Consider the following 27,592-nt stretch of genomic DNA (forward strand, 5'->3'; position numbering starts at 1 on the left):
TGGCTTTGGGGCCCCACCCTCGGCTCTCGGTTTCCCCGTCCCCTCCCCTCTCCCAGCCCTTCCTCCCTGGTGCTATTTCACAGTTACTAGTGGCTGTGTCTCCCATCCAGCTCATAACGCGGGGATTTCTTTTCCCAGCTCCCATTTTCCTGTGGGTGATGGTGCTACCCATATTTTCAACTGTCCCAGGAGCATCTCCACGGCTGGTAACTGGACATTTCTACCACCAATGACCTGTTCCCCTCATCCTTCAAACTGCTCCTCCTGCTCTGAGCCAAGGACATTAGCAGAGCCAGCATCTACTCTGAGCCCCCAGAATCCTTTGCCTGATCCACCACCCATCACGTTTTTATCTTTATCTGGACCCTCTCCCTTTCCTTTTTAATAAATTAATTTTTAAAAACGTTTAATTTTGTATTGGAGTACAATGTTAAGATAGATTTAGGTGAACAACGAAGGGACTCAGCCATGCATATACGTGTATCCATTCTCCCCCAAGCTCCCCTCCCATCTAGGCTGCCACATAACCTCGAGCAGAGTTCCCTGCAGGACTTCCCTGGTGGCTCAGACAGTAAAGAGTCTGCCTGCAATGCAGGAGACCCGACTTTGATCTCTGGGTCGGGAAGATCCCCTGGAGAAGGAAATAGCAACCCACTCCAGTATTTTCGCCTGGGAAATCCCATGGATAGAGGAGCCTGGTTAGGCTAAAGTCCACGGGTTGCAAAGAGTCAGGCACGACTTAGGGATTAAACAACAACATACAGTAGGTCCTTGATGGTCATCCATTTTACATATAGCAGTGTAGGCAAGGACCCTGTCCTTTTCTCACTGGGGCTTCTCCAGCAGCTTCCCCAGTTCTCCTCCTCCTCACCCATCCTTCTGATTGTGGAATGTTTTTCCTCTAGAGATAAGTCTTATTCCTTTCCTACTTCAAAGCCTACCCCATCTCCCCACTGCCTCTAGGGTAACACTCAAACTTCCAAGCCCCATCGAGCTTCTCACCCAGTGTGGAGTTCTGGCTCAGCCCCGGGGCCCTGCCCAGCTCTTCTCAGGCTCACTCTGGTGATACTTCTGCGCCTCAGAGCATCCTGTTCCCTTTGCCTGTAACACCCTGTCCCCATGGCTCTGCCTGGCAAGCCGCCCAGCCTCTGAGACCCAGCCCAGTTGTCACTTCTTCCATGAAGCCTCCGATGCTGCCCCCACCCTAACACGGGGCTAGTCACCCCTTCCTCTGCGTTCTCATAGCACGCAGGTCATCACCTCGTGCTTATTTGTTTATATGTCCTGTTCTTTATGTACCAGGCAGCTCCCAGGAGCTGTGGAGCCTGCCTTTCTCACCCCTGTGTCACCAGGACCTGGGAATTGGTGGACACTCCGTGAATGCTGGTTGCCTGATTAACTGCTCCTTTTAAAAACAATAGAGCGCCTACTGCTGATTCATGTTGATATATAGCAGAAACCAACACAATATTGTAAAGCAATTACCCCTCAATTAAAAATACATAAATTAAAAAATAAACAATGGGGGAATTCCCTGGCAGTCCAGGGGTTAGGACTCCATACTTCACTGCCAGGGATCTGGGGTTCAATCCCTGGTCAGAAAAGAAGACACCCCCTCCAAAAAATGGGTGACAGGCTAGTGATCTGAAGGCTGGGGTTTGAGCCCTGACTCTGCCACCTGCTAACTGGATGATGGGGACGAAGCCCTCAACTTGACTTCTCGCCTGCAAAGTGGATCCTAGTCCTTGCCCATCCTTTGACAGAGCTGTCACTTCACTGACAGGTATTTATCCCGTGTGCAGTGAAGAGAAGTGCTTTCAGCCTGGAGGACTCATGAGTGACTGTGTGCTCTGCTTCCCATGTCCCCAGTGTGTGTCACAAAGCGTGTCCCAGAGTGAGGGCAGATAGTGATGACCAGCCTCCAAAGCCACGTGTGGACCCAGGACTTTGGACCCATCTCTTGATCAGGCCCGAGGCTACCTGGATCCCAAAAGGGAAAAGAAATTCAGATTTAGGGTGGGCAAGACTTAGGGTTTCTCTGATGCCAGATTGTCTGTCTTCAGATCCCAGCTCCAGCCTCTGCTAGCTTTGTAATATTCTAGAAGGTGCTTAACCTCTCTGAGCCTTAGTTTCTTTGCCTAACTATAGCACCTATATCATAGCTGGTTTTGTGAAGAATGACTAAGTTAATGCACAGAATGAGCTTAGAACAGTGCCTGTCACATTCCAGGCAATAAATATCGGCTATCGTTATTGTCAATGCCGTGGTTATCATTATTCCAGTGGATTGAAAGGCTCAGGCCTGCACAGATAGAACCATCCTCAGTGGCTTCTGCCCTGGAGCACTGCCAAATCCCAATGTCCTCGGCCTGTTGCCATATTTGGACAGAGCCAAGCGTTGGCTTTGTGCCCAGAAACCCCAACCACAGTGAGCACAAAGCGGGGCTGCCCGGGCACAAAGGGCTTCCGCCATCCCCAGGTCATCTCAGACGCCTGGTGATTCCAGGCTGGCTGGTGTCCAGATACGAGGGCAGGAGGCTGAGCTGACCTCTGCCTTCCTGAAAACAGGCCAAAGCCGCCATCCCCTCTGAGTGCCAGGGGAGCTGGGCTGCGGGTGCTGGGTTCCAGCCAGCCTCGGGGGGAACTGCCAGCTTCAGAGTGGGCCTGGGGGTGTCCCTGGCTGCATGGCCTTCCCTGGCCTGTTGGGTGGGAGCTGTGGGCGGAGCCCTGCTGGGCTGGGGGACCTCAGACACCAAACATTGCGGGTTTGTTTTGCAAAGTTCTAGACCTCAGGACTGTCCTTTTGCTTACAATTCTGGGAAAAGGCTGCAGCTCAGCTGAGAATGGGCCATGGCGTAAATGGTAGGAAGAACCCCTGAGGGCGGGGTTGGAATCAAGTGGACAAGTGGTCATCTCACAGTGTGTTCTCACCCGGGGGGGGGGGGGGGCGGGGCGGGGGGGGGGGGGAGTCGCCACCCTCTGGCTCCCCTGCACATCATGACCGAAGCCAAAGCAGCTTCCTTTAGCTGCAGCAGCCAGGGCCATGCTGGGGGGGGGCTTGCATTTTTGTGAAGGAGAGGAGGGGAGGGGACACTCACATCGCCCTGGGGAAGCTCCCTTGGCCTCTCTTCACCTGAAAGACCCTGCTGGTGATGTCCCACCATAAACAACAAATAAGATGGTGCTTCTGGGGGGATGGGGGGGCCAGGGAGTCAGCAGCAGGACCTTCTCCACACCCAGTGCTGGACGTGCAGCACACACACACACAGATGCAGACACAGAGACACACAGAGGCACATAAACACACACACAGACAGAGACAAATACACAGACACACACACAGAGACAGACACAAATACACACAGAGACACACAGAGGCACACAAACACACACAGAGACACACACACAGACAGAGACAAATACACAGACACACACACAGACACAAATACACAGACACAGAGACACACAGAGGCACACAAACACATGGACACACACACAGGCACAGACACAAACACACAGACACACATACAGAGACAGACACGAATACACAGACAGACACACACAGAGACACAGACACACAGACACAGACACAGAGACACACAGAGACGCAGACACAGAGACAGACAGAGACACACAGACACACATAAACACACACACAGAGACAGAGACAAATACACACACACAGAGACACAGAGGCACACAAACACACGGACACACACACACAGGCACAGACACAAATACACAGACACACATACAGAGACAGACACGAATACACAGACACACACACACAGAGACACAGACACAGACACAGTCACAGAGACACACAGAGACTCAGACACAGAGACACACAGAGAAACAGAGACACACAGACACACATAAACACACACACAGACACACACACACACAGAGACACAGACACACGCAAACACATATACAGAGAGACATACACACACAGACACAAATACACAGACACGTACAGACACACACAGATACATATACAGAAACACACACACAGAGACACACACAGAGACACACACAGATGCACACACAGACACAGACAAATACACAGACACACACACAGACACCTATACACAGAGACATACACACAGACACACATGCACACAGACACAAATACAGACGCATACACGCACAGAGACACAGATACAGAGACACACACACACACATAGGGACAGAAGACACACACACAGACCCAAACACATTTCAAGCAAAGCCGGGTCCAAGGTGTAGCAGAGGGCACCTCTGCCTAGGAAGCATTAAGGAGATGCCAGTTATTGGTGTATCCTGGTTGCTCTCTGAGGTCTGGAGGGACATTTCTGGGAGTACCGTCCCTTATCCCAAACCATCAGCCTTTTTTCTTTTTAAACCATCAGCCTCTGGAACTTGAAATTCGCTGACCCACGCACACTGCATGCTGGGCAGAACCCCCAGGGCCCACCCCCGCTCCTGGCGCCCCTCCCTTCTGCCCCCCTCCCTCCAGGGTGATGCCCAGAGGACGCTTGCTCCTGCTCAAAGAAGCACGTTTGCTCCTCCTGCTATTCCAGCTCCTGATTCTTTTTCCTTAAAAACATCTGAAGTTCTAGTATCTTGCGTTCTCTATTATTTCATGCGATTATTTCTATGGCTATTTTGTAGAATGGGGAGTAGTTAGGCCTTCAGTCTGAACTTACTTTGCCATGATTCCTACACGGCACCTAAATCAAGGTGGGGGATCCAGGTGAGACATCCCACCTGAGCTTCTGGGTGGAAAGGAGGCACACTGTGGTAAATTTAGAAAACAGAACGGACTCCATTCTCTTGTGTCTGAATAAATTCCCTTCAAGGAAAAGCTCTATCAAAAGTCCACACCAGTCTCAGAGCAGATCAATAAAGACAACACACGCTTCAGCTGGGCTGAAGAAGTAATGGGATTAAGAGTGCAAGAAACTCTATTTTTAGTACAAATGACAACTTAAGCATGGTTTTTAATCAAGCCCTCTCTTGATTAACACAGTCACATCTCTACTTTAGCTAATGGCCAGGGCAGACAGACACTGCCTTCCAAAATCCCTCCTGCCTCATACAGAGGTTGCGGGAAATCCAGCCAAAGGGAAGGATACAAAGATGACCTGGGGGACTTCCCTGGTGCCAGTGGTTAAGAATCTGCCATCCAACGCAGGGGATGTGGGTTCAATTCTTGGCCAGGGAACTAAGACCCCACGTGCCATGGGGCAACTAAGCCTGTGCACCGCAACTGCTCAGCCCTCACGCCACAGCTAGAGAGAAGCCCATGTGCCACAACAAAGATCCAACACAGCCAAATAAACGAATGTTTTAAAACAGATGACTTGACGCTGCCTGTGGCCTGTTGCCTTACTTTCATTAAGCCCTAAGCGTGGGAGACAGGAAAGTGGGTGGCAGGGCGAACGTCCCAGATTTGGAGTTGGAAAAAGAGGGGTTAGAGTCTGTGAACTTTGGCGAATCGTGTGACGCCTATGTGAGCCTCAGTCTTTCATCTGTAAAATGGGGATAATGACACCTTGCTCTGCCAGCTTCAGAGGGTTGACCCAGAGATCCAATGCAAGATACACATTGTAAACTGCAACTTGACCTTTAATCATGAGGAGTCTCATTTCATGTGGGTTGCCCCTCTGGGCACCACCCCCTCCCCAGGGGGCTTTATCTCCTACACATCTTGATGCTGGCATCCTGTGCCCTGGACACAGGAGAAGATTTGCTGGTCTCTGTCCTGTGACAGTGGAAGCTGCTGAGGCTGCACCTGACAGAGGGCAGAGGAGGACAGAGTTGGGAGAGAGGGACTGCTGGAGATAGTATCCTGCAAAGGAGGAGTCGAATCACAGGCCCTTAACTGAAACCCTGCATTACTTTGTGTCTGGGGTTCTGCAGTAGAAGTCTTGGAATGATGAGAAGTTTACAAGAACTGAAGAAATGGGGGACATAGATGGAGCCACAGAGGGAGCAGGGAAAAGACAATTAGTAATGCTCGGGAAAAGAAGAAAAAGGTGCATAGTACTTCAGTTGGCTCTGCAGTGTATGACATTTACATGGTCATAGCATAAATGAGAGCTATTGATGTATGAAAAGATTGCCTTCCCAAGTGGCGCCGGTGGTAGAGAACCCACCTGCCAATGCAGGAGACATAAGAAACGCAGGTTTGATCCCTGGGTCGGGAAGATCCCCTGGAGGAGGGCATGGCAACACACTCCAGTACTCTTGCCTGGAAAATTCCTATGGACAGAAGAGCCTGGAGGGCCACAGTCCATGGGGTAGCAAAGAGCTGGACACACTGAAGCGACTTAGCCTGCTCACACAAGACTGTATCGGGATGGTGGAGTAGGAGGGTGATGATGATGAAAAAACTCAGGAAGTCTGTATTGTTTGTGATAGATGAATCAGGAAAGAGTAGTGTATGAATATTGTTTGGACATACGGAACTATTGGGAAAAAAAACAGCTGAAAAGGTTAGAAGTGATTGCTTCCGGGGATCAGGACTGGGGCAGGGGCAGAGACTGTGGTTTTCATTATATGCCTTGGGTTCTATAATCTTTTAAAAGAGAAGTTCGGCAAATCGTGGGACTTTGATTTCTAGACAGGAACTTGAGAAACTCAACTAGTACAGTCTCCCAACTGTATGTCTGCCTTAACATTCAGACTGGCTCAGAGGGTAAAGCGTCTGCCTGCAATGCAAGAGAGACCATGGTTCGACCCCTGGATCAGGAAGATCCCCTGGAAAAGAAAATGGCAACCCACTCCGGTACTCTTGCCTGGAAAATCTCATGGATGGAGAAGCCTGGTAGGCTACAGTCCATGGGGTCACGAAGAGTCAGACATGACTGAGCAACTTCATTTTCACTTTCAGACAGGTACACGCCCTGACCCAGGTAGCCCCTAGACTGTCCTGCTCAATGCCTGAAGGAATCACAAAAGGAGAAACAACATCTTTCGGACCACTTGGTGAAATTTGTGCTTGGAAATGGCAGAGGCTTTGGGGAAATAGTCGTTGACCATTGAGAGACTGCTGGATGCCTTCTGAGGGGTCTCCCACCGAGGCCAGAAGGGCAGTTGGAGTTGGGGCCAGGATACTCCCTGGCTCTGCTCCTGCCTCTGCCTTGCCGTGGGATCTCATTGTGTTACAGCCCTTTCTGGCCGCAGTTCCTGCCTCTGGACCCACGGCTTTGAGTTTTCCCAGGGTTTTTATATAGTTTTACATTTCTGGAAATGACAGCAAATAGCTTTCTGTGCACCGAGCACAGCAGGGAACAGAGGGGCAATGGATAACAATCGAATGAACAAATAAGATACTTTCGGCAGTGAAGATCCTCCGAAGAAAACTGTACAAATCTTAATTATGTCAAATTGGTTCGTAATGCTTTTCAGGTCTACAATATTCTTCGACTTCTCTGTACATTCATTCAATTAATTTCTGAGAGTTCGATAGTGAAACTCCAACTAAAAATCTTAATTTATCTACTTAGAACAAACATATAGTGGAACTATATGTAACTTTGTTCTGTATTTTCAGGTCTCCTGTAAATGTTATCATATTTTCATAATTTAAAAAATTTTAAAAAGGAAAGAAAATAAGCCAGGGGGATGGGATGGATACCGAGGGGATAGATACTAGAGGGGCTACTGGGTGATCAGGATCCAGGATCCTGGGGAGAGGATGCTTGGCTTGAGACCTGGACAGTGCGAGAGAGAGCCAGCTGACGGTGGAAGGGACGCAGTGCTCCTGGGAGCCCTGCTCCAAGGGACTGAGACCAGACCCGGCTGGCCGAGCGCTGAAGCCCACGAGGACAAGGGGAGGCAAGAGGGATCAGCATTCAGTGTGATGATTTTGGAAAGGAAAATAAATTTCTGTGAATGGCAAAGATAAATTTGATGCCACCCTGGGTTTGGTGGGGCAACCTTCATCCAACATCTAGCTCATGGAGCTGTCTGTTCTTCAGTATCTCCAGAGAGGGCCCATGAGACACAGAGCAGGAGTGAAACATGGGAGGGAGAGACCACCACTGGGGAGAGCCATGGATATGGCAGGGGCTGGTCTGTATAGGCCAGAATTATGCTTCCAGGGGAATTGAGGGATGTTATTAACTAAAAAAACAAAAACAAAAACAAAAACCACCACATGATGTCAAGGATTGTCCACCCTCATGGAACAGTTAGTCCCGTACTTTATACTCCTTGAAGACCCTCTGAAGATCAAGGCTGGCACAGTGTCCAGTATTGCTTGCACTAAATTAAATTTGAATTGAATTGAAAATTAAAAGTAAAAGAAATGTACTTTCCTTTGACCTAACACCCCTACTTCTAAGATTCTGACCCTCGCAAACACTAACACAAGCACGCCAAGAAATAAGTACAAGGATATTCACAGCAGTGTAGTTTCGAGTAGCAAAAAGTCTGGAAATGCCCTAAATAGCCATTATTGGGGAACTAGTGGAGTAGATGTTGGCATCACCGCCCAACAAAACCCCAGGCAACCACTGCAAGAATGAGGTGGACTCATATGTGGGAAAAAGATCTCTAGGGATATTATCAAGTGAGGAAAAACGAGGTTGGAGGATGGCTTCTCAGTTCCACAACCCTGCCCGCCCCTCCCCGAGCCCTGGACCCCGAAGCCAAGGGAAACTGGGGCTCTGGGAGACAGACATACCCACTTATCATCTAGGAAGGAGGTGTGGGGAAGGACAAAGAAAAAGCCTTGTGAGGGAGCCTGTCAGTAGCTGAGCTCCACCAATCCAGGAAAGTGGACACTGATGCACCCTCCAATCAGAATCAAAGGAGTGAGTAGGGGCGGGACCTGAGGCCAAGAGTGTTACCCTGGTGCAGCTCCCTCCGCACTGGAAACCAGAGGAGTGGGGAATAAGTGTTCCTACCTAACAAGTATTTCTGGAAGGATACACAGGAAACTGGGAGAGTGTTTCCTTAAAGGAAAGGAACGTGAAGACTCAGTCAGGGCTAGTGGTGAAGGGGGACTTATTTTGGTATAGAGATGCAAGAGCAGAGGGTCGTTTTTTAGTATCTCTTCATGGTTCATGGGTTTTTCTCTAGGAATGAATAAGTGCCTCCAAAGGGTCTGGTGAGGTTACCAAGCCATGCCTTAGGTCTGAACGTTTTGTCATTGATTTACCCCGTTTTGTTTTTCACTGGGGATCTGAATTCCAGACACTATCACGCGGGAGGACTAAGTAGGTGAATTTACTTCTCTTCTCCCTAATTTCCCTGGACTCTTAACTCTTCAAGCCAATCAGTAGCCACCTTTGTATGCCCTTAGACTTTTCTCTTAAACTGGGCTCAAGACCTTACTTAACCTCTTGTAAAAACTTGCTCGTCTCTGTAGGAGCTTACTCCTAAATGTCTAGAATTACAACTGAAATCACTCCCAGGTGTTAAAGCAGTGCTTCTCAGACACTAGGCATTTGAGAACCATCTTCAGGATTTTTGCTAACATTGAAGACCACCTGCCCTTTTATTTACACAATATTTTTCTTAAAAATTTTTTTTAAACTTTTTTATTTTGTGTTGGGATATAGCCGATTGACAGTGTTGTGACTGACAATGTTAGGTGAACAGCGAAGGGACTCAGCCATAGATATATATATATATATGTATATCCATTCTCCCCCATAATTTTTCTTAAATGATTCACTAAAACTCCAATAAAGTTGTTTTAAAAGGTGCCTTTCTATCACTACTGTAAATGCCATTACTTCTTATAAAAAGAAAGAACTTTAAAAATAAACATAATAAAATCTAAAAACATTGTTAAATTCTAGCTATGCACTGTGGCCAGTCCAAAGGTCTGCTTTTTCTTTGTGTTTAAAGGAAAATTGCTAAGTGTTAGAGATAGGCTCCCCCCCAACCCCGGTAGCTTAGTTGGTAAAGAATCTGCCTGCAGTGCAGGAGACCCAGGTTTGATTCCTGGGTTAGGATGATTCCCTGAGAAGGAAATGGCAAACCACTCCAGTATTCTTGCCTGGAAAATCCCATGGACAGAGGAACCTGGCAGGCTACAGTCCATGGGATTACAAGAGTCGGACACGACTTAGTGACTGAACCACTACAGAGACAGGCCAGCACCAAGCCGCGTCTTTTTCCTTGATGAGCCTGGAAGGATTAGAATGGGGACTTTCTTACTATGTGGTTCACTGTTGTGTAAGGCCATGTCAATGCACCATCCAAAGTCTTGCCCTATAACATTTGAATTCCACACTTTAGGAAAGAGTTAAAGTCTTTCTTTTCTGTTCCAGAAAGGTTTAGTTATGCATCCTTATGTATTTATGTCATCCGAGCTGAACAATATGTAAAGCTATTATCACCCTGGAATTACTGGCACTGCTTGTGATGCTGGCATTTTGGCCTTCCAGCTGATATTGAAGGAACGTGGCATTCAGTGTGGTAATGCCCCTTTTTTTGTGAGGACCAGAAATGCATCTATTTGAAGGCAGCATAGGATGGCAGCTAAGAATGACGCAGGCCTGAACAAAGGGGAATTTGTCCTTTTTGAAAGAATTGGAAGAATCTGTGAGCTGGTTCACTGCGTTCTTCCAAATGATGATGCGTACACAGAATGGCGGCTGAGAACTTGGCTCTTGGATCACTGTTCATGAGTCCTGGGTCTCAGAGAGTGGCCGGCCGTGGTGTGAGCTCATGAGCCTTGGTCTGTCTCATGAGGGAATAATGCATCCCGTGAGTGAGAGTGAGCAGAGAAAGGGTGGGGGGTTTCGTGCAATGCAGCTCTCTAAGTGGGAGAGTTAGTGTCAGAAAAAGGCTGTTTTATTCTTTTTAAAAAAATGTTATTGAAGTAAAATTGATTTACAATGTGTTAATTTCTGCTATCCAGCAAAGTGATTCAGTTATATATATGTATGTATTTCATCTTCTTTTCCATCATGGAGTATCACCGGATATTGGGTATAGTTCCTGTGCTCTGCAGCAGGACCTTGTTGGTTCTCCATTCTATGTACAATAGTTTGCATCTGCCAACCCCAAACTCCCCATTGTTCCCTCCCCACCCCTTGGCAACCACAAAGTGGTTCTCTGTGTCCGTGAGTCTGTTTCTTTTTCATAGCTCTGTCCATTTGCATTGTATTTTAGATTCCACATATAAGTGATATCATATGGTATTTTTTTTAAAAGCCCATTTTAAGTGATTCTACTTCAGAAATATCAATGGATGCTCAAATTATTGGGGTGACATTTTAATGAAAGATTGGATCTTAAGGGCAACCCAAAATATCTCCCTACACGTGCTACAACAGGGATGAACCTAGAAAATACTACCAAATGAAAGAAGCCAGACGCAAAAGGACAAATCTTGTGTCATTTCATTTTTTATGAAATATCCAGAATCAGCCCAATCCATAGACAGAAAGCAGATTAATGGTTGCTGGGGGCTGAGTGGAGGGAGGAATGGGGAGTGTCTCCTTAATGGGTACAAGGTTTCCTTTCAAGGAGAGGAAGTGTTCTGGAACTAGACAGTGGTGATGGATGTACAGCCTTCTGAATGTACTAAATGTCATCAGTAGTACACTTAAAAATGATGTGCCTTTTATCACAGTTTAAAAAATACCTCCCCAGAAGTTACTTTTTAATTACAAAGGAAAAGTGCACAATGGAGAAATCTGGTGACCCTGAACCCCTTAATCAAAGTTAGCATCACCAATAATGGACAGCCTGACATCCTATGCCTCCTGGTGGGACACACCAAGGTCACATGAGTGTGTAATATTCACACCCTGAATCTAATCATTAGGAAGCATTTAAAAATGGAGAGTTTCATGTACTGATGAACCTATTTGCAGGGGAGTAAGGAGACACAGACATAGAGAACAGACTTACGGACATGGGGGCAGGGGGTGGGGAGGGGAGGAAGGAGAGGGTGGAATGTATGGAGAGAGTAACATGGAAACATATATATTACCCTGTGTAAAGTAGATAGCCAATGGGAATTTGCTGTGTGACTCAGGAAACTCAAATCAGGGCTCTGTAACAACCTAGAAGGGTGGGATGGGGAGAGAGGTGACAAGGATGTTCAAGGAGAGGACATCGGTATCAGTTCAGGCAGTTCAGTTGCTCAGTCATATCCAACTCTTTGCGACCCCATGGACTGCAGCATGCCAGGCCTCCCTGTCCATCAACAACTCCTGGAGCTTGCTCAAACTCATGTTCATCGAGTCGGTTATGCCATCCAACCATCTCATCCTCTGTCGTCCCCTTCTCCTCCTGCCTTCAATCTTGCCCAGCATCAGGGTCTTTCCCAATGAGTCAGTTCTTCCCATCAGGTGGCCAAAGTATTGGAGTTTCAGTTTCAGCATCAGTTCTTCCAATGAATTTTCAGGACTGATCTCCTTTAGGATGGACTGGTTGGATCTCCTTGCAGTCCAAGGGACTCTCAAGAGTCTTCTCCAACACCACAGGTCAAAATCATCAGTTCTTCAGTGTTCAGCTTTCTTTATAGTCCAACTCTCACATCCATACATGACCACTGGAAAAACCATAGCCTTGACTAGATGGACCTTTGTCAGCAGAGTAATGTCTCTGCTTTTTAATATGCTGTCTAGTTTGGTCGTAGCTTTTCTTCCAAGGAGTAAGAGTCTTTTAATTTCATGGCTGCAGTCACCATCTGCAGTGATTTTGCAGCCCAAGAAAATCAACTCTGTCACTATTTCCATTGTTTCCCCATCTATTTGCTATGAAATATTTTCCATGAAATGCTATGGCTGATTCATGTTGATGTTTAGCAGAAACCAACACAATATTATAGAGCAATTATCCTTCAGTTAAAAATAAATAAATTTAATTATAGTAAATAAATATGCTGCAAGGATACATTATACAGCACAGGGAATACAGCCAGTATTTTATAATAACTTTAAATGGACTATAATCTCTAAAAATATCAAATCACTGTGTTGCATACTTGAAATTCAAATAATATTGTGAATCAACTATACATCAATTTTAAAAGGAAATATATTTAAATTCTTGTTTAAGTTTCAATAAACTCTATGCCTCTAGACTATAAAGAAAGCTGAGCACAGAAGAATTGATGCTTTTGAACTGTGGTGTTGGAGAAGACTCTTGAGAGTCCCTTGGACTGCAAGGAGATCCAACCAGTCATCCTAAAGGAGATCAGCCGTGAGTGTTCATTGGAAAGACTGATGCTGAAACTGAAACTCCAATACTTTGGCCACCTGATGCAAAGAACTGACTCATTGGTAAAGACTCTGATGCTGGGAAAGATTGAGGGCAAGAGGAGAAGGGGACGACAGAGGATGAGGTGGTTGGATGGCATCACTGACTCAATGGACAGGGGTTTGGGTGGACTCCAGGAGTTGATGATGGACAGGGAGGCCTGATATGCTGCAGTTCATGGGGTTGCAAAGAGTTGGACACGACTAAGTGACTGAACTGAACTGAACTGATCCCTCTAGAAAAAAAAAAAGAGACTTTCTACAAAATAAATGGTCAGTACTCTAATATCAGTGCTAGGAAGGCCAAGAAAGGCTGAGGAACCATAAAGAGATATGACAACAAAATGCAACACGTTATCTTGGATTTGGCCTGGACCAAAAAAATAGCTAAGGCCACTACTGAGATTATTGGAGAAATTTGAATATGGACTGTAGATGAGATAAAAGTACTATATAATGTAAAATTGGGGGGATTATCATGCTGTGATTACGTACAGTGATGGCCTTGTTATTTCAGAGATATGAAATATTTAGACATAAAGTATGGCATAGACAGAGTGAGTGAGTGAGAGTCGCTCAGTCGTGTCCAATTCTTTGCGATCCCATGGACTGTAGCCTGCCAGGCTCCTCTGTCCCTGGGATTTCCCAGGCAAGAATACTGGAGTGGGTTGCCATTTCCTTCTCCAGGAGATCTTCCCAATGCAGGGATCGAACACAGGTCTCCTGCATTGCAGGCAGATTCTTTACCATCTGAGCCACCAGGGAAGCCTACTATTAAGAGATGTTTCTAAGTATAAAGACAGGTCCACTCAAACAGTATCAGCAGATACATGCTTGACTTTATCTTATAATCTATAGATAATACGTTAGAGTGTGTAATGAAGCCATATATCTTTTCCAAAGTAATACCCAAGACAGAAGTAGCACTAAATTTATAAATGACAATCATCAATCGGATGAAATAATTTAGATGAAGCTTTTCTCTTTCAAAGAGATGGCGTAGGCAACCTACTCTCAAATGGTTCAGAACACAATGTGTGTGTGGTGGGGGATGGGGTATTTGGAGGGAGAGAAAGAGAGGGTTAAAAAAATTAAATCAACCCACTGAAAACTGGTGCTGTAATATCGTAAAATAGTGAAAACAAGGTCTGATTTGGAGTGTGTTTTTAAAAGTGAAACTAAAAATTAATTTTATGTTCTACAAAACTTTAGCGATGGTAACTGGTCACAAATGATTGGAGTGAGTGAAAGAAGAATGAATCATGTATTGATTTGGAGGGTTGGTAGCATTCACTCGTTCAACTGGATTAGTTGATGTGACATTTTAGACATTTTCGTGTTGTTTGACCAAGATGATGGTCATTTTTTTAGAAATATTCAAAGACTTCATCAGTTTTCCCAAGTGTTACTTTTTGTCCTTTGATATTCACAGCATTCTTTTGAATGCTTGCTTTCTTTGCTTTCTTCTTTGGATCTTTTCGATACAAAGATGTGTGCCCAGGAATGGGCTTGCTGGATCACATGGCAACTCTAGCTTTTTAAGGAACCTCCATACTGTTTCCCATAGTGACTGCATCAACTTACATTGGGATTAATTTTATAGTCAGATCATTAAGAAATATTTCCTTAGTTGATCACTCTTGCTTTGTTACGCGGCAAGGCAGCAGGGACTGTGATAATGAATACTCAGACGGTGAGCTTACTCCGGTGCCAGGAAGTCCCCATGGCATTGCTTGGTGGGTGGGGGACCCGAAACAGTATTTTAGAGCGCTCCTTCCTGCCCTGGTGCCTGCGGTGTGCAGCTTTGAAGGCTGCAGCGCTCTTCTGAATTAGGGATTCTAATTGATCCTCACTTCTCCTCCTCCATGAGAAATGTCTGGCCTCTGGATGCAAAAGAGAGCAGCTTCTCATGCCAGACTTTGTCCAGTGAAGTCTCCAGGCAAAGGAAAGAGGGAAGAGCTGTTTAAGCTCTTCTAAAATCTCATGAAAGTTTAATTTTTCACTTTCCTAGTGCTTTGTCACTGACAAATTTGAATTTCTTTCACCCTGTTTAGCACGTCTCCTCTGGGCTTTAAACACTGTTCTGTGCCTCTCGGTGCCCCGTGAAAATGTTGGTGCTTCTGGCCTTCATTATCATCTTCCACATCACGTCCGCGGCCTTGCTCTTTGTCGCCACCATCGACAATGTAAGTTCCCTTTCCTTCTGACCTTCCCAGAACTGGATCCTAGAGTCAATAGAAGCAGGGTTGAGAACTCCCACAGTTCAGTTCAGTTCAGTCGCTCAGTCGTGTCCAACTCTTTGTGACTCCATGAATCGCAGCACACCAGGCCTCCCTGTCCATCACCAACTCCCGGAGTTCACTCAGATTCACGTCCATTGAGTCGGTGATGCCATCCAGCGATCTCATCCTCGGTCGTCCCCTTCTCCTCCTGCCCCCAAACCCTCACAGCATCAGAGTCTTTTCCAATGAGTCAACTCTTTGCATGAGATGGCCAAAGTGCTGGAGTTTCAGCTTTAGCATCATTCCTTCCAAAGGAATCCCAGGGCTGATCTCCTTGAGAATGGACTGGTTGGGTCTCCTTGCCGTCCAAGGGACTCTCAAGAGTCTTCTCCAACACCACAGTTCACAAGCATCAATTCTTCGGCACTCAGCCTTCTTCACAGTCCAACTCTCCCATACATGACCACAGGAAAGACCATAGCCTTGACTAGATAGAACTCCCACAAGGTGATTATGATTTGGGGTTATCCTCCCTACCAAGGGCTTCCCTGGTGGCTCAGCTGGTAAAGAATCCGCCTGCAATGCGGGAGACCTGGGTTCAATCCCTGGGTTGGGAAGATCCCCTGGAGAAGGGAAAGGCTACCCACTCCTGTATTCTGGCCTGGAGAATTCCATGGACTATAAAAGTCAGCCACGACTGAGCGACTTTCACTTCACACCCTACCAAGGCAGACCTGTCTCCTCAGCCCAGGCCTGAGGACTCTTTCCTAAAGTGTGGGAGTTTGAAGCACCCCATATATAAGTCTGGATGGGCAGGGACCTTGGTCCACTGTTCCCTGAGTCCCCCACAGATGCCTTAGCTGTAGGAATTCCTTTGCAGACGTGGCTTAAATCCAGCTCTCCTCAGGTCATTTTCTCAGCTTCAGCACTGTTGTCCTTTTGGGACACCAAGAAGATCAAACCAGTTAATCCTAAATGAAATCAACCCTGAATATTCACTGGAAGAGCTGATGCTGAAGCTGAAACCTCAATACTTTGTCCACCTGATACAAAGAGCCGACTCATTGGAAAAGACCCTGTTGCTGGGAAAGATTGAAGGCAAAAGAAGAAGGGGGAGGTAGAGGACAAAACGGTTAGACAACATCACCAACCCAACGGACATGATTTTGAGCAAGCTCCGGCAGACAGTGAAGGGCAGGGGAGCCTGGCGTGCTGCAGTCCAAGGGGTTGGAAAGGGTCGGGCATGACTTAGCGACTGAACAACAACTCTTTGTTGTGGGTGCTTTGCACATCGCAGGGTGTTTAGCAGCATCCTTGGTCTCCAGCAGCACTCCTGCCCCTAGCTGTGACACCCCAAAATGTCTTCAGACATTGCCAAATGTCCCTGGGAGGCAAAGTCACCCTTGCTTGAGGACCATTGCCCTAGATCCCTCAGGTGACCCATCCCAGGTAACCTTTGCCCCTCTTGCCTCTGACATCTCCTTACCAACAGGATTCTTGTTGCAAGCCTACCTGAGCATGCCCTTCCCAGCAGAGTGGAACACTCCCCACTCTGACCATGTACCCATGAAAAATTTAATTTTTTTCTTTGAGTATCCATATGGCAGGGGTGCATTTGATAAATAACATATTGGCATAGATTAACATCCCCTCTGGCAGAAAAATGAAGCTTTTAACCAGATGTTCCCTAGGGCCCACATCCTGATCCAAAGGCCTCACTTCAGTCCTGATGGCTTCAGACTGTGGACACATTTAGAGTCAAACTCTGCTCAGAAAGCCAGAAAGGGCATTGTACAAGTGGCCTCCAGGTCAGTCTGCATATAATCATATAATTGACTCCTGTCAATTCATCATCAAAATAATAATAGCAACACGGACCAGGATAAGACCTGTCACTTAGAGGCTGCTAACTCTGGAGCTCCTACCCTCTGTCCTTTGATCATCTCCTGTGATCGTCACCTCAAGTCTATGAGATCCTTCCTCTCCTGGTGGTATTTCATGATGAGAGACCTGGGCCTTAGGGCAGTTAGGGCGTCTGTTGGAATTTATGGGACAGGAAGTGGTGAAGCTGGGATTTGAAGCATTCCAGAGGCCCCTGGTTCTAGATGCCCTAAGGGAGACGAATGAATGGGTTTGGGTTGGCGTTCCTGGGGGTTCTGGAAGAGCTGTCATGAGTGGCCAGGGCAGGGGCAACGTTGTTAAAGCCTTGGGAACCTACCGTTATCCAAAGAGCCCACGTTGTGTGAACCGAATGGTTTTGAACGTGCTTTTACAATCTTTTTCTATTTCTTGCATCTAGCCCTTGGGATCCTGCAAAGGTCCCAGACAGAGTGAAAGGGATACACTAATGTTAGGGGCAGAAAAGCCATCAGCCATAGCACCAGCTCATCCTATGGGTGTTTCTGTTACCATGGGCCTTACTGAGAAGACACAGGTGGGCGTTTTTACCAGTCGATGAGTCACTTGATCTTTATTATGTGTTAGGAATTGCGCTTGGCAGTGTCACTGGGGCCCGTAGTGAGAGCTTAGTGACCAACTGTGGCCTGAATGGATGGTGGTTTGGGGAGATTCCAGTCTTTGGGTGGATGGAAAGCAGAAGGAAGGGCATGGATGTGTGCTAAGTTGCTTCAGTCCTGTCTGACTCTGCGACCCCATGGATTGTAGCTGCCAGGCTCCTCTGTCCATGGGGATTCTCCAGGCAAGAATACAGGAGTGGGTTGCCATACCCTCCTCCAGGGGGTCTTCCCAACCCAGGGATCAAACCCACATCCCTTATGTCTCCTGCATTGGCATTCTTCACCACTAGTGCCACCTGGGAAGCCCAGAAGAAAGGTCACCTGGGCGCAAAGAGCAGCAGGAACACAGAGAGACACAGAAGCCTTGCACAGAAGGCGGGAGACTCTTGTTTGATCATTCATTCGTAACAGGCTCCCCACCAAGATATTATCTTTCTGTCTGCCCCTCCAGCTTCGCCCCAGCAGTTCTGGGGGGATTCACCGCCATCTGCTCTTATCATCACCATCTGAGCCTCGCCTCCTCACCCAAGTCCTGGGAGAGCCGGGACCTTCCCTGTCAGCACCCCGGCAGCATGGGCATCACCTGGGAGCCTGTTAGAAACAAACACTCCCACCCCAAACCTCTTTTTTTTCTTAATTTAAAATTTTAATTTAGTTTTTAAACATTTTTAACATTTATTTTTTGGCCATGTGCGTGCATGTTCAGTCACTTCAGTCGTGTCTGACTCTGCGACCCGATGGACTGTAGCCTGCCAGGTCCCTCTGTCCATGGGGCTTCCCAGGCAAGAATACTAGAGTGGACATTTCCTTCTCCAGGGGATCTCCCTGACCCAGGGATCAGACCCGTGTTTCCTGCATTTCAAGTGGATTTTTTTTTACCACTGAGCCACCAGGAATGCCCTGGAGGCCTTTGTTTTCATAACGAACAAACACCCTTTCCCTGTGTTTTTCTGTCGTGTTCCAGGCCTGGTGGGTAGGAGAGGAGTTTTTTGCAGACATCTGGAGAGTGTGTGTCAACAATACGAACTGTACGGAACTCAATGACTCTGTTCAAGGTGAGTGTGAAGCTGATGGGAGAGCATTGAGTGAAAACAGACCCCTCGGGAGAAGGGCTTCCCTATGGTCTGACCCCTCACCCCTCCTTCCGTCTCAGCCTGTGCAGAGGGGCCTGGCTGCTGCCCAGGGCAGGGGGAGCAGGGTCAGCAAAAGCTAAGGACAGGAAACGGGGGGAGCCAGAGGCTAGAGGGCACCAATCCCAGTGACACTGGGCCCCACCCTTCCCTTCTCTCTTGACCTAGCAGAGCTTCCCTTCCTCACCCCTTCTCAGCTCCGGCCCTTATCTAGAATCTTCTCTCCACTCCTCTAAATAGCTCAGAGACATTTGTGTCACTTCCTCGCATCTCAGCAGCCTCATGGGCAGAAACCCAAGAGCTGACTCCTTTAAGAGCTGTGTGACCTTCCCTGGGGCCGGTCACCTGAGCATTGCTCGGACTCTCAATAACCTCAGCTGTCAGTGCGGGTGACAGCAGTGCCTCTGCCATGCTGCTTCGGCACACGAGCTGCAGTAGAAAGATGAAGTCAAGTGAAGGCCGCTCAGTCGAGTCCAACCCTTTGCAGCCGCATGGACTGTAGCCCACCAGGCTCCTCTGTTCATGGGATTCTCCAGGCGAGGGTTCTGGAGCAGGTAGCCATTCCCTTCTCCAGAGGATCTTCCCAGCCCAGGGACCAAACCTGGGTCTCCTGCCTTGCAAGCGGAGTCTTTACCAACTGAGCCACCAGGGAAGCCTCAGAAAAATAAAGGGTTTTGTAAATACAGAAAATCACATCTAAAAACATGTCAAGCCCTCTTCTTCCCTGTGGAGTGAATGGTTCGGTTTTCTGTTGCAGAACTGACAAAAGCGATACTTTGGCTGATAAAACACTGGACAGCCAGTGAATTTGATATCTCAGATAAACAATGAAAAATTGAGTGTAATTTAGGTGCCAGATATTACATGGAACACACTTAACACTAAAATAAATTGTTTACCTGATATTCAGACTTAACAAGTATCCTGCTTTTGTATTTGTTTTTTTCTTAGAATCCTACTTAGGGAGAAAGGGACCTTGCTCACTGGGGCGTAAAGTCTTACTATTCCATCAGCAACAATGCCAATATTCATAATAAAAGCAAAACTACCGAAAGGAGGCATCATTTACTGAAGGTTTCCTGGGAGGCGCTGGGCTCAGTCCTTCACATAAGTGGTCTCCTGGCCCTGTTTCAGGATGGGGAAACTGAGGCACAGGGCAGAAACCCAAGGTGACAAAGTCAGGAGTGAGTGATGGAGTTAGGAGTCCATCTAAACGTGACCAGCTCAGAAGCCTGCCTTCTAAGCCCCTGACGCTGCCCCTCCCCCCCCCCCACCGGGTCTGTTTCTCTGCCATTCTAAGCCTTGACCCTGGAAACAGCCACTCTTCCCCTTTGGAGCCTCATCGTTGCCAGGGTGTGTGGTCAGCTGGCGACACTGGTGGTGCTCTGAAGCAACGTTTCCAAGCTTCTGTCATTTGTGTGCCACTTCCCCATATGCAGCTATTCCCTTTTATTTTTATTTTTTTAATTAAAAAATTATTTTGACCACGCAGCATAGCTTGTGGGATCTTAGTTCCCCGACCAGGGGTCAAACCCAGGTCCCCTGCAGTGGAAGTGCAGAGCCCTAACTACTGGACCACCAGGGAAGTCTCTTATTTTTCTTTAGCATAACAGGCTGTCAAACCACCAGCCAGATTCAGTCCAATAAGCTAAGAGTGGGTTTTTATATTTTTAATACATTGTAAAAAACCAAAACAAGAAAAAAGCCAAATAAAACAAGACAATGAACAGGGGACTGTATAGCCACAAAGCCTGAAATATTTACTGTCTAGCCTTTATAGAAAAAGCATCCTGACACCTGCTTTAAAACAGTTCCTTTTTTTCTACATGTGCATGCATCGTGTCCGACTCTTTGCAACCCCAGGGACTGTGGCCCACCAGGCTCCTCTGTCTGTGGGATTCTCCAAGCAAGAATACTGGAGTCAAACCCACATCTCCTGCATTGATAGGCGGGTTCTTTATCACTGAGCCACCAGGGAAGCCCAAATAGTGGATTAAGTACTTAAAAATCATGCTTCCCTTAGTCAGTTTCCAGCAAAACTGGACAAAAAAAAAAAAAAAGATCCATCCTTAAGTTTTCCTTTGCCGCTTTGGGCACTGTGCCCCTCACCAGTTGCATCCTGGTGGTAATAGCCATCCCTTATACACGACTCTCTTTCTGCCAGCACTGCCTGGAATCCTTGGCATCCTTGGTGGCTCACTGGTAAAGAACCCTCCTGCCAGTGGAGGAGATGTGGGTTCGATCCTTGGATGAGGAAGATCCCCTGGAGAAAAAATAAAAAAATAAAAAAGGCAGCCCACTCCAGTATTCTTGCTTGGAGAATCCCATGGACAGAGGAGTCTGGCGGGCTACAGTCCATGGGGTCGCAAAGAGTCAGATGCAACTGAGCAACTGAACATGTGCTCACTGCCTGGAATCCTCACTCAGCTGCGAGCATTCCACCTTCCCCTGCTGATGAAGTGGAGCACTTACTCTCCCCAAGTTACAGGTGAGGAAACTGAGGCCCACACAGGTGAATCCAGGGCATGCACTTGACCTGTTCACAGCCTCGCCTGTGTCTTTCCTACATGCAGTGCCCTCCGCCCAAGACCAGCTCCTTTGTCCCCTAAAACTTTCTGGTGCCAAGCCCCAAACTTTCATGCCCTGTTCACTAAGGCTAATCTGAAAAGACCCTCACCTTTCCTTTTCCTGAATAACAATCACAAGGCTTACACTGTTATATTTAGAGGGTATTTTGTATCGACAGGGCACTTTCAGGAGGTCCCTCAGCTCCATGAGCCCCATATGTCTAAGAATCCCTTTTGAGGTCTTTATAAGGTGCAGGACCCCCAATCCCCACCCAACCCATCCCATTCCAACCTCTTGATCCAGAATCTTTCAGGATCTGGGGGTTTGTACTTAAAACATAAAACCTGCCATTGACCCAGGCATCTGGGGGCAAGACCCAGGCATCTGGGGCAAGACCCAGGCATCTGGGGCAATACCCAGACCAGGAAGACTGCAGAGTGGCTGGTTCTTGCACCATTTTCCAGATAAGGACACTGGGGATTATCGGGTCAATTGCACAAGTGGACAGAGTGGGTGTCGCGGTGACTCACTGGCTGCACATGTGCTCATTCTGTGCCAGTGGAAGTCTCGTGACCTCTTGGCTCCATCCTTGCTCTGGAGCCGTCACCATGCTCCCCAGGGGCCCAGGAGGCCTGTGGCCCTTAGTCGTGTGCTCTTGCCCCTTCTCCCGCAGACTTCTCCACGGTGCAGGCGGTCCAGGCCACCATGATCCTGTCCACCATCCTCTGTTGCATTGCCTTTCTGATCTTCGTGCTCCAACTCTTCCGCCTCAAGCAGGGAGAGAGATTCGTTTTAACCTCCATCATCCAGCTCATGGCTTGTAAGTGAAATGACGGGCTTCCCAGAATAAACACTCCCTTCCCAGCCAACCATGAGTATTCTGGTGGGAGGAGCGTGGCAGGTGAGGAATTGGAAAGGAGGGGTCAGCAGCTGGGATGTTTTTTGCACTTCAGAGTTTGGATTTAGTTAGAGCGTCAGAAAAGGTGTCCTAAAAATGTGGAGCCTGAGCTAGGATCTGTAGGGTAAGTAGGAGTTGCTGCCGTGGTAGAGAGAAGAGAGGCATAGCTCTCCCCCCAAGGAAAATCTGGGTACTTGGTCTCATTGTACCACTAATATCTGTGAATGCTGATGGTTCAGTAAGGACGTTTTCAGCTGTGATTAAGAGAGAAATCCAATTAGCAATGACTTCAGACACAAAAACTTTACTTTTTCAATATAGCAAATAGCTTGAAGGTGGAAGGTGCCAGAGTTGTTTTGGCAGCTCAGCAGCAGCATCAGGAACCCTCCACTCTTTCCATCCTTCCATGCTGTCATCTTCAGAGTGTCAGTGATGGCTTCCTCATGGCCCCAAAAGGGCTGCTGCAGCTCCTGACATTCATCCTGACCTAATAAACCACCACCACTAAGAGTTTCTAAAGCAGTAAGCAAGGGAAAATACAGCATCAAGAAAAGCTTTCTCCTCTCTCATCTCCCTCTTTTCAGGATAATACAGTAATAATTTTCACTGTAGAATTTTCTATGGCCAGAACTGGGATATATAGAACCATAAACCATAACAGGTAAACAGGACAGGATGAGTAGCTGCGATAGAGACCATATGTGTCCTGCAAAGCAAACTACTTCCTGCCTGGCTGACCCATATCCTGGAGCAGTTATGACCCTCTGGGCTGGGTAGCTGGCTGTCCAAATGACACTGGATTCAGCCAGCAAGAATGGGCAGCTGAATGGCTACAGGGCAATATTCTGCCACAAAATACTAGTTGTAATCTTTCCAAGAGACTAAAATAAATGCCTGCTAATAATAAAACCTGAAATTTGTCTTCAGCTCCGACCACAGTCCCCATGGGTCCCTGGTGCACACTGTGGTCTGTGATTTATTTGGGCCCTGGCTTTCTTCCAACAGGCCTGTGTGTCATGATCGCAGCTTCCATTTACACAGACCGGCGCAAAGACATTCACGAGAAGAACCAAGAACTGTATGCCCAGACCTCGGGTGGCAGCTTCGGCTACTCCTTCATCCTGGCCTGGGTGGCCTTTGCATTCACCTTCATCAGCGGCCTCATGTATCTGATACTGAGGAAGCGCAAATAGAGCCAGGAGCTGGGTGGCTTTAGCTGCGGTTCAGAATCCACGTAACCGTTTTGTATATAATCAGTTTTTTTGTGTGTGTGGTTTTTCGAGCAAACACATTGTTTCCTTTAAAAGCCAAAAGAAGAGTTTTTATGTTCTTGAGATCAGAGAATAGACTATGAAGGCTGGAATTCAGAACTTCTGCCCATCCGAAAGCCTCAACATGGCAAAGCCAAAAATCTTGCAAACCTCAAATCCAAAAGTGTTCAGCAGGATAACCACGGGGATGTAATGGGATGGACAAGACGCCGAGAAAGCCAGGTCTTGGGGGCATCTTCCCCTAGGTTTGGGCTATACTGAACCCCACTCCCTCACCTCAGCTTCCTGTACTGAATCTCTGTGTATTTAGTGGTGGAAGGTGGGGAGGGGGGGTATGGGTACAGGAGAAAACCTCCTTGGATGCTTAGCCAAGTTCCGCATGAGAAGCAGGTATAGGCCTCCTGGTGTTCTGTCTACATCCAGACCAGAGCCCCAACCCTCCTGTCATGGACTGGCTTCAGAAAGTGCTACCCACGTTTGCTGACAGTGTCACCTGCTTGCCTTCAGGAAGGTGAGCTTTAATCTGAGGGTCTGATTTAGGCTCACACGTGATCCCCCAGGTACCTTGTAAAATGCAGGCTCTCTGGGTCCCTTCTTAGACCTACAGAATCAGAGTTTTCGGGGATGGGGCCCAGGAACCTGGATTTGTAACAAGCTCCTTGGTGATGCTCAGGTGCCTTAAAATTGAGGACCACGGTGGTCCCAGGGCTGGGTGAGCAGAACTGCCTCATACATGTTAAAGGTCTCATCGTGTGGAGATGGGGAGGTTGGGTCTAGACTGCACTGAAAGCCCAAACCTTGGCCTCCATCAATGGCTCATTCTTCACTGCCTCTTCCACAGCTGCTCACATCTGGACCACCCAAAGTCCAGTCCCAAGGCTTGCATCCTGATAGCCAAACACCCTGGGGTGAAGCGGGGGGGAGGATATAGCTTCCTCCCTACCCTAACTCAGAAGGCCTCTCCCTTCTCCTGCCCTGCCTTCTACTAAGCCCCACTTCTGGAGCCATAGAGGGGCGTTCGCCATTCATTCATCTGTCCACATAAGTGATGGAGTGTTTGTGCCAGGCACAGGGGAAACCGTGTCCAGACAGCCTGTCTCCTCGTGGGGCTCACTGTCTAATGGAGGAGACAGATTAAAAAACCGATTAGGGAAACGAATTACAAACAGCGGTGAAGGCTGCCGAGGACACAACCAAGGATTCAGAAGAGAGGTTCCATGGGATGGGAGGGGACCCGCACTGTGCCTGCCTGCGTTTTGAAAGCTCCCGGAGGATTTAAATCAGCCTGAATATCGCTCTGCTCAGCCGAGGCAGGGGGCGCGGATGGAACGGGGCAGTCCACCTGGCACCCGGAGAACACTTCCTTCCCTGGAGGGGCTCAGGGTCCCGACAGAGAATGAAGTCCCCCCGGGAGGGCCCCAGATTGCTGTGGTTCTCACAGTGCACGTGCCTCTCATGGGACGCTGCCTGCCAGGATCCCGGGTAAATGCCGCCGGGGACTCCGAGTCCTTAGGATTCTGAGAGGATCGGGCAGCACGGGGACCCCAGGACGTGACTCTGGGAGAAGCCCTTTGCCCCTCACTGCCGTTTCCCTTCCGTGTTGTGAGCCTGCTGCGGGAGGTGTGCCTGGGAGCCGTCTGCGCATGTCAGCCCTGGTGCCATGTAAATGACCTCCTGCTAAATGAAGCATCAGCCCACTTCCTGTGGAGCTGGGGAAATGTCTGGTTTAAGTCATCCAGGGTCTCCATGGATACCTCTTTCATGCAGGATCAGGTTTTCTCTCCATCTACCTGTTCACTCCATTCAGTTTCAGCAGAATACTAAATGCTGTGTTCCAAGCATTGTGCAAGGTTCTGAAAACAGGCCAATCCAGACATCCTGCCTGAAACAGGGCCCCCCTCCCTGCAGAGAGGCCACCAGGACAGTGCAGGGAGGCATGGGGCCAGAGGCAGGAGAAATGATCACTTCCTGCCTCAGAGGAAAACTCATTAGTCCTGTTTGGGGTAGGAATGCAGGTTACACCCTTGGGCTTGGCGGGATGCTACTACACCTTGTGGAGGAAGGTAGGTATAAGTGCCCCCAAGCTTTCTGCTCGGGTGGCTTGTCTGTAACTCTCTGATAGCCACAGTGGAAACAAGCAGAACCCCTTAGAATCAGAAATCAGAAAGCTTCATCCCCAAGCAATGAATGAATTTCATTTTCCAAAGGGCTCCAGGAGTGGTATCTGAAACGACCCATGGATTTTCCTGGCCAGTCTCTCCACTATTCCTGTATAGCATTCAGTGCCCACATCCATCTGTGATGCCAAGGTTTTGTGAAGCAACAGAGCTTCCTTTCCCCTCACGACATGATGTACCCTGGAGAGGTAGAAAAGTGGTGATGGCATGAGCAAGACAGTGCCCAGCCTTCTTACCCATCGGTAGGTTCAGCCCTCACTTGGTGCTCATGATCAGTTACCCAAGGACAGCAGAGACAATGAGCTAAGACATCCAAGAGGCAAATATTAGGACCAAATGTATTACTGATGACAACTGCATTTGAGGGAACTGTAGTTTGCATATTTTAGGACATTTTTATAAAGTACTGTAATTCTTTCATTGAGGGGCTATGAATGAAGACAGACTAACTCATTTTTATTACTCGCATTAAAATTACTTTGGGTCTCTGTTCAAATAAGTTTGGAGAATGCTTGATTTGTTGCTCTGCGTGAATGTATATACTCATATGTGAATACAGGAAAATTGGAGACATTTTCCCCCGCCCTGCCCCACGTTCTCTGCAATGGGTTGTGTGTCTCTGCGCATCCCTAATCAAGAGGATGAAGCCCTAGGATGCTCTGTATTCACTGGTGATGAAGAAACCTAACCCCACAAACCTGTATGTAAGCACACTAAACGCGGTAGCTTGAATAGATGCTGTAGCCTTATTTAAAATCTGCCTGGATGGGAATTACTAAACTCGCTAATAGTTGAAAGATTACTTACAATACAGCAAGTTGGACAGTTTTGTATATTGGGGTGGGTGGTGCAGTGGTGATGGGGAGATGCTAGGGAAAGGTGTAGAGGTTAAGTTTGAATCTTGACTTGGGGACAAATGTGATTTTAAGAGTAGTTAGATACTTTCTACTTAATGTGCCTTTAAAGTAGTCCATTTTCTATGTTTTGTATAATCTGAAACTGTACATGGAAAAATAAAGTTTAAAACCAAATTGCCCAGAACAGCAGACTCCAGTGTTCCCAATGCTGCCAATATCTAGAGAAAGAAGCTGCCACGTTGAGTGCAGGGTCCTAACGTGTGGCTTGTACAGCAACCTGGGAGGGGCTGAAAGGTGGTCAAAGGAGGGCTTCTCACTCTGTCTGCTGCTTTCGTGGGCCAGCTTTCTGGATGAATGACCGACAGTGACACACGAGCCGGCCCACACCTCGAAGGGCCCCATGCTTGGTTAATGATCGGCTAGCACCGACTTAAAATTCTTAATGATATTTGGACAAAGAGCCCACATTTTCCTTTTGCGATGGTCTCTGCAAGTTGTGTAGCCAGTCCTGTTCTTCAGTTTGTGTTTAAAAGACTTCTGCTTTAAAGGGTTGGGTGATGATGAAAACAAAACTATCATAAAAATACACTCTTCACCCCCCCCAAAAAAGAAAAATTAAACCAGAGCTTTCACTTTTCCCTAAGGAATGCCAGAAATAGTCAAAAGTTATACATTCATGAAATGAACCATACCCCTTGCCAGGAGGTACACACCCTGAAGTCACAACCACTCCAGG

The 27,592-nt window shown here is 47.6% G+C and overlaps 1 protein-coding gene across 2 annotated transcripts in view; it reads left to right on the plus strand.

Moving 5' to 3' along the window:
- The window catches only part of EMP2 (epithelial membrane protein 2), a 44,110-nt gene extending 17,089 nt beyond the window's left edge, over positions 1-27,021 (plus strand). The window contains exons 1-5 of one of the 2 annotated variants that reach the window (XM_068967533.1): positions 13,123-13,241; positions 15,272-15,403; positions 18,920-19,010; positions 22,327-22,473; positions 23,557-27,021. In XM_068967533.1, the coding sequence (XP_068823634.1) occupies positions 15,326-15,403; positions 18,920-19,010; positions 22,327-22,473; positions 23,557-23,744 (504 nt within the window). In that variant the 5' untranslated portion in view covers positions 13,123-13,241; positions 15,272-15,325 and the 3' untranslated portion in view covers positions 23,745-27,021. Of the gene's footprint in view, positions 1-13,122; positions 13,242-15,271; positions 15,404-18,919; positions 19,011-22,326; positions 22,474-23,556 lie in introns of those variants that run through there. The other variant, XM_068967532.1, reaches the window with a different exon arrangement.
- The last annotated feature ends 571 nt before the right edge of the window (positions 27,022-27,592 follow it).

Source organism: Capricornis sumatraensis, chromosome 3 (genome assembly GCF_032405125.1).
Source record: "Capricornis sumatraensis isolate serow.1 chromosome 3, serow.2, whole genome shotgun sequence".
Taxonomy (NCBI): Eukaryota; Metazoa; Chordata; class Mammalia; order Artiodactyla; family Bovidae; genus Capricornis; species Capricornis sumatraensis.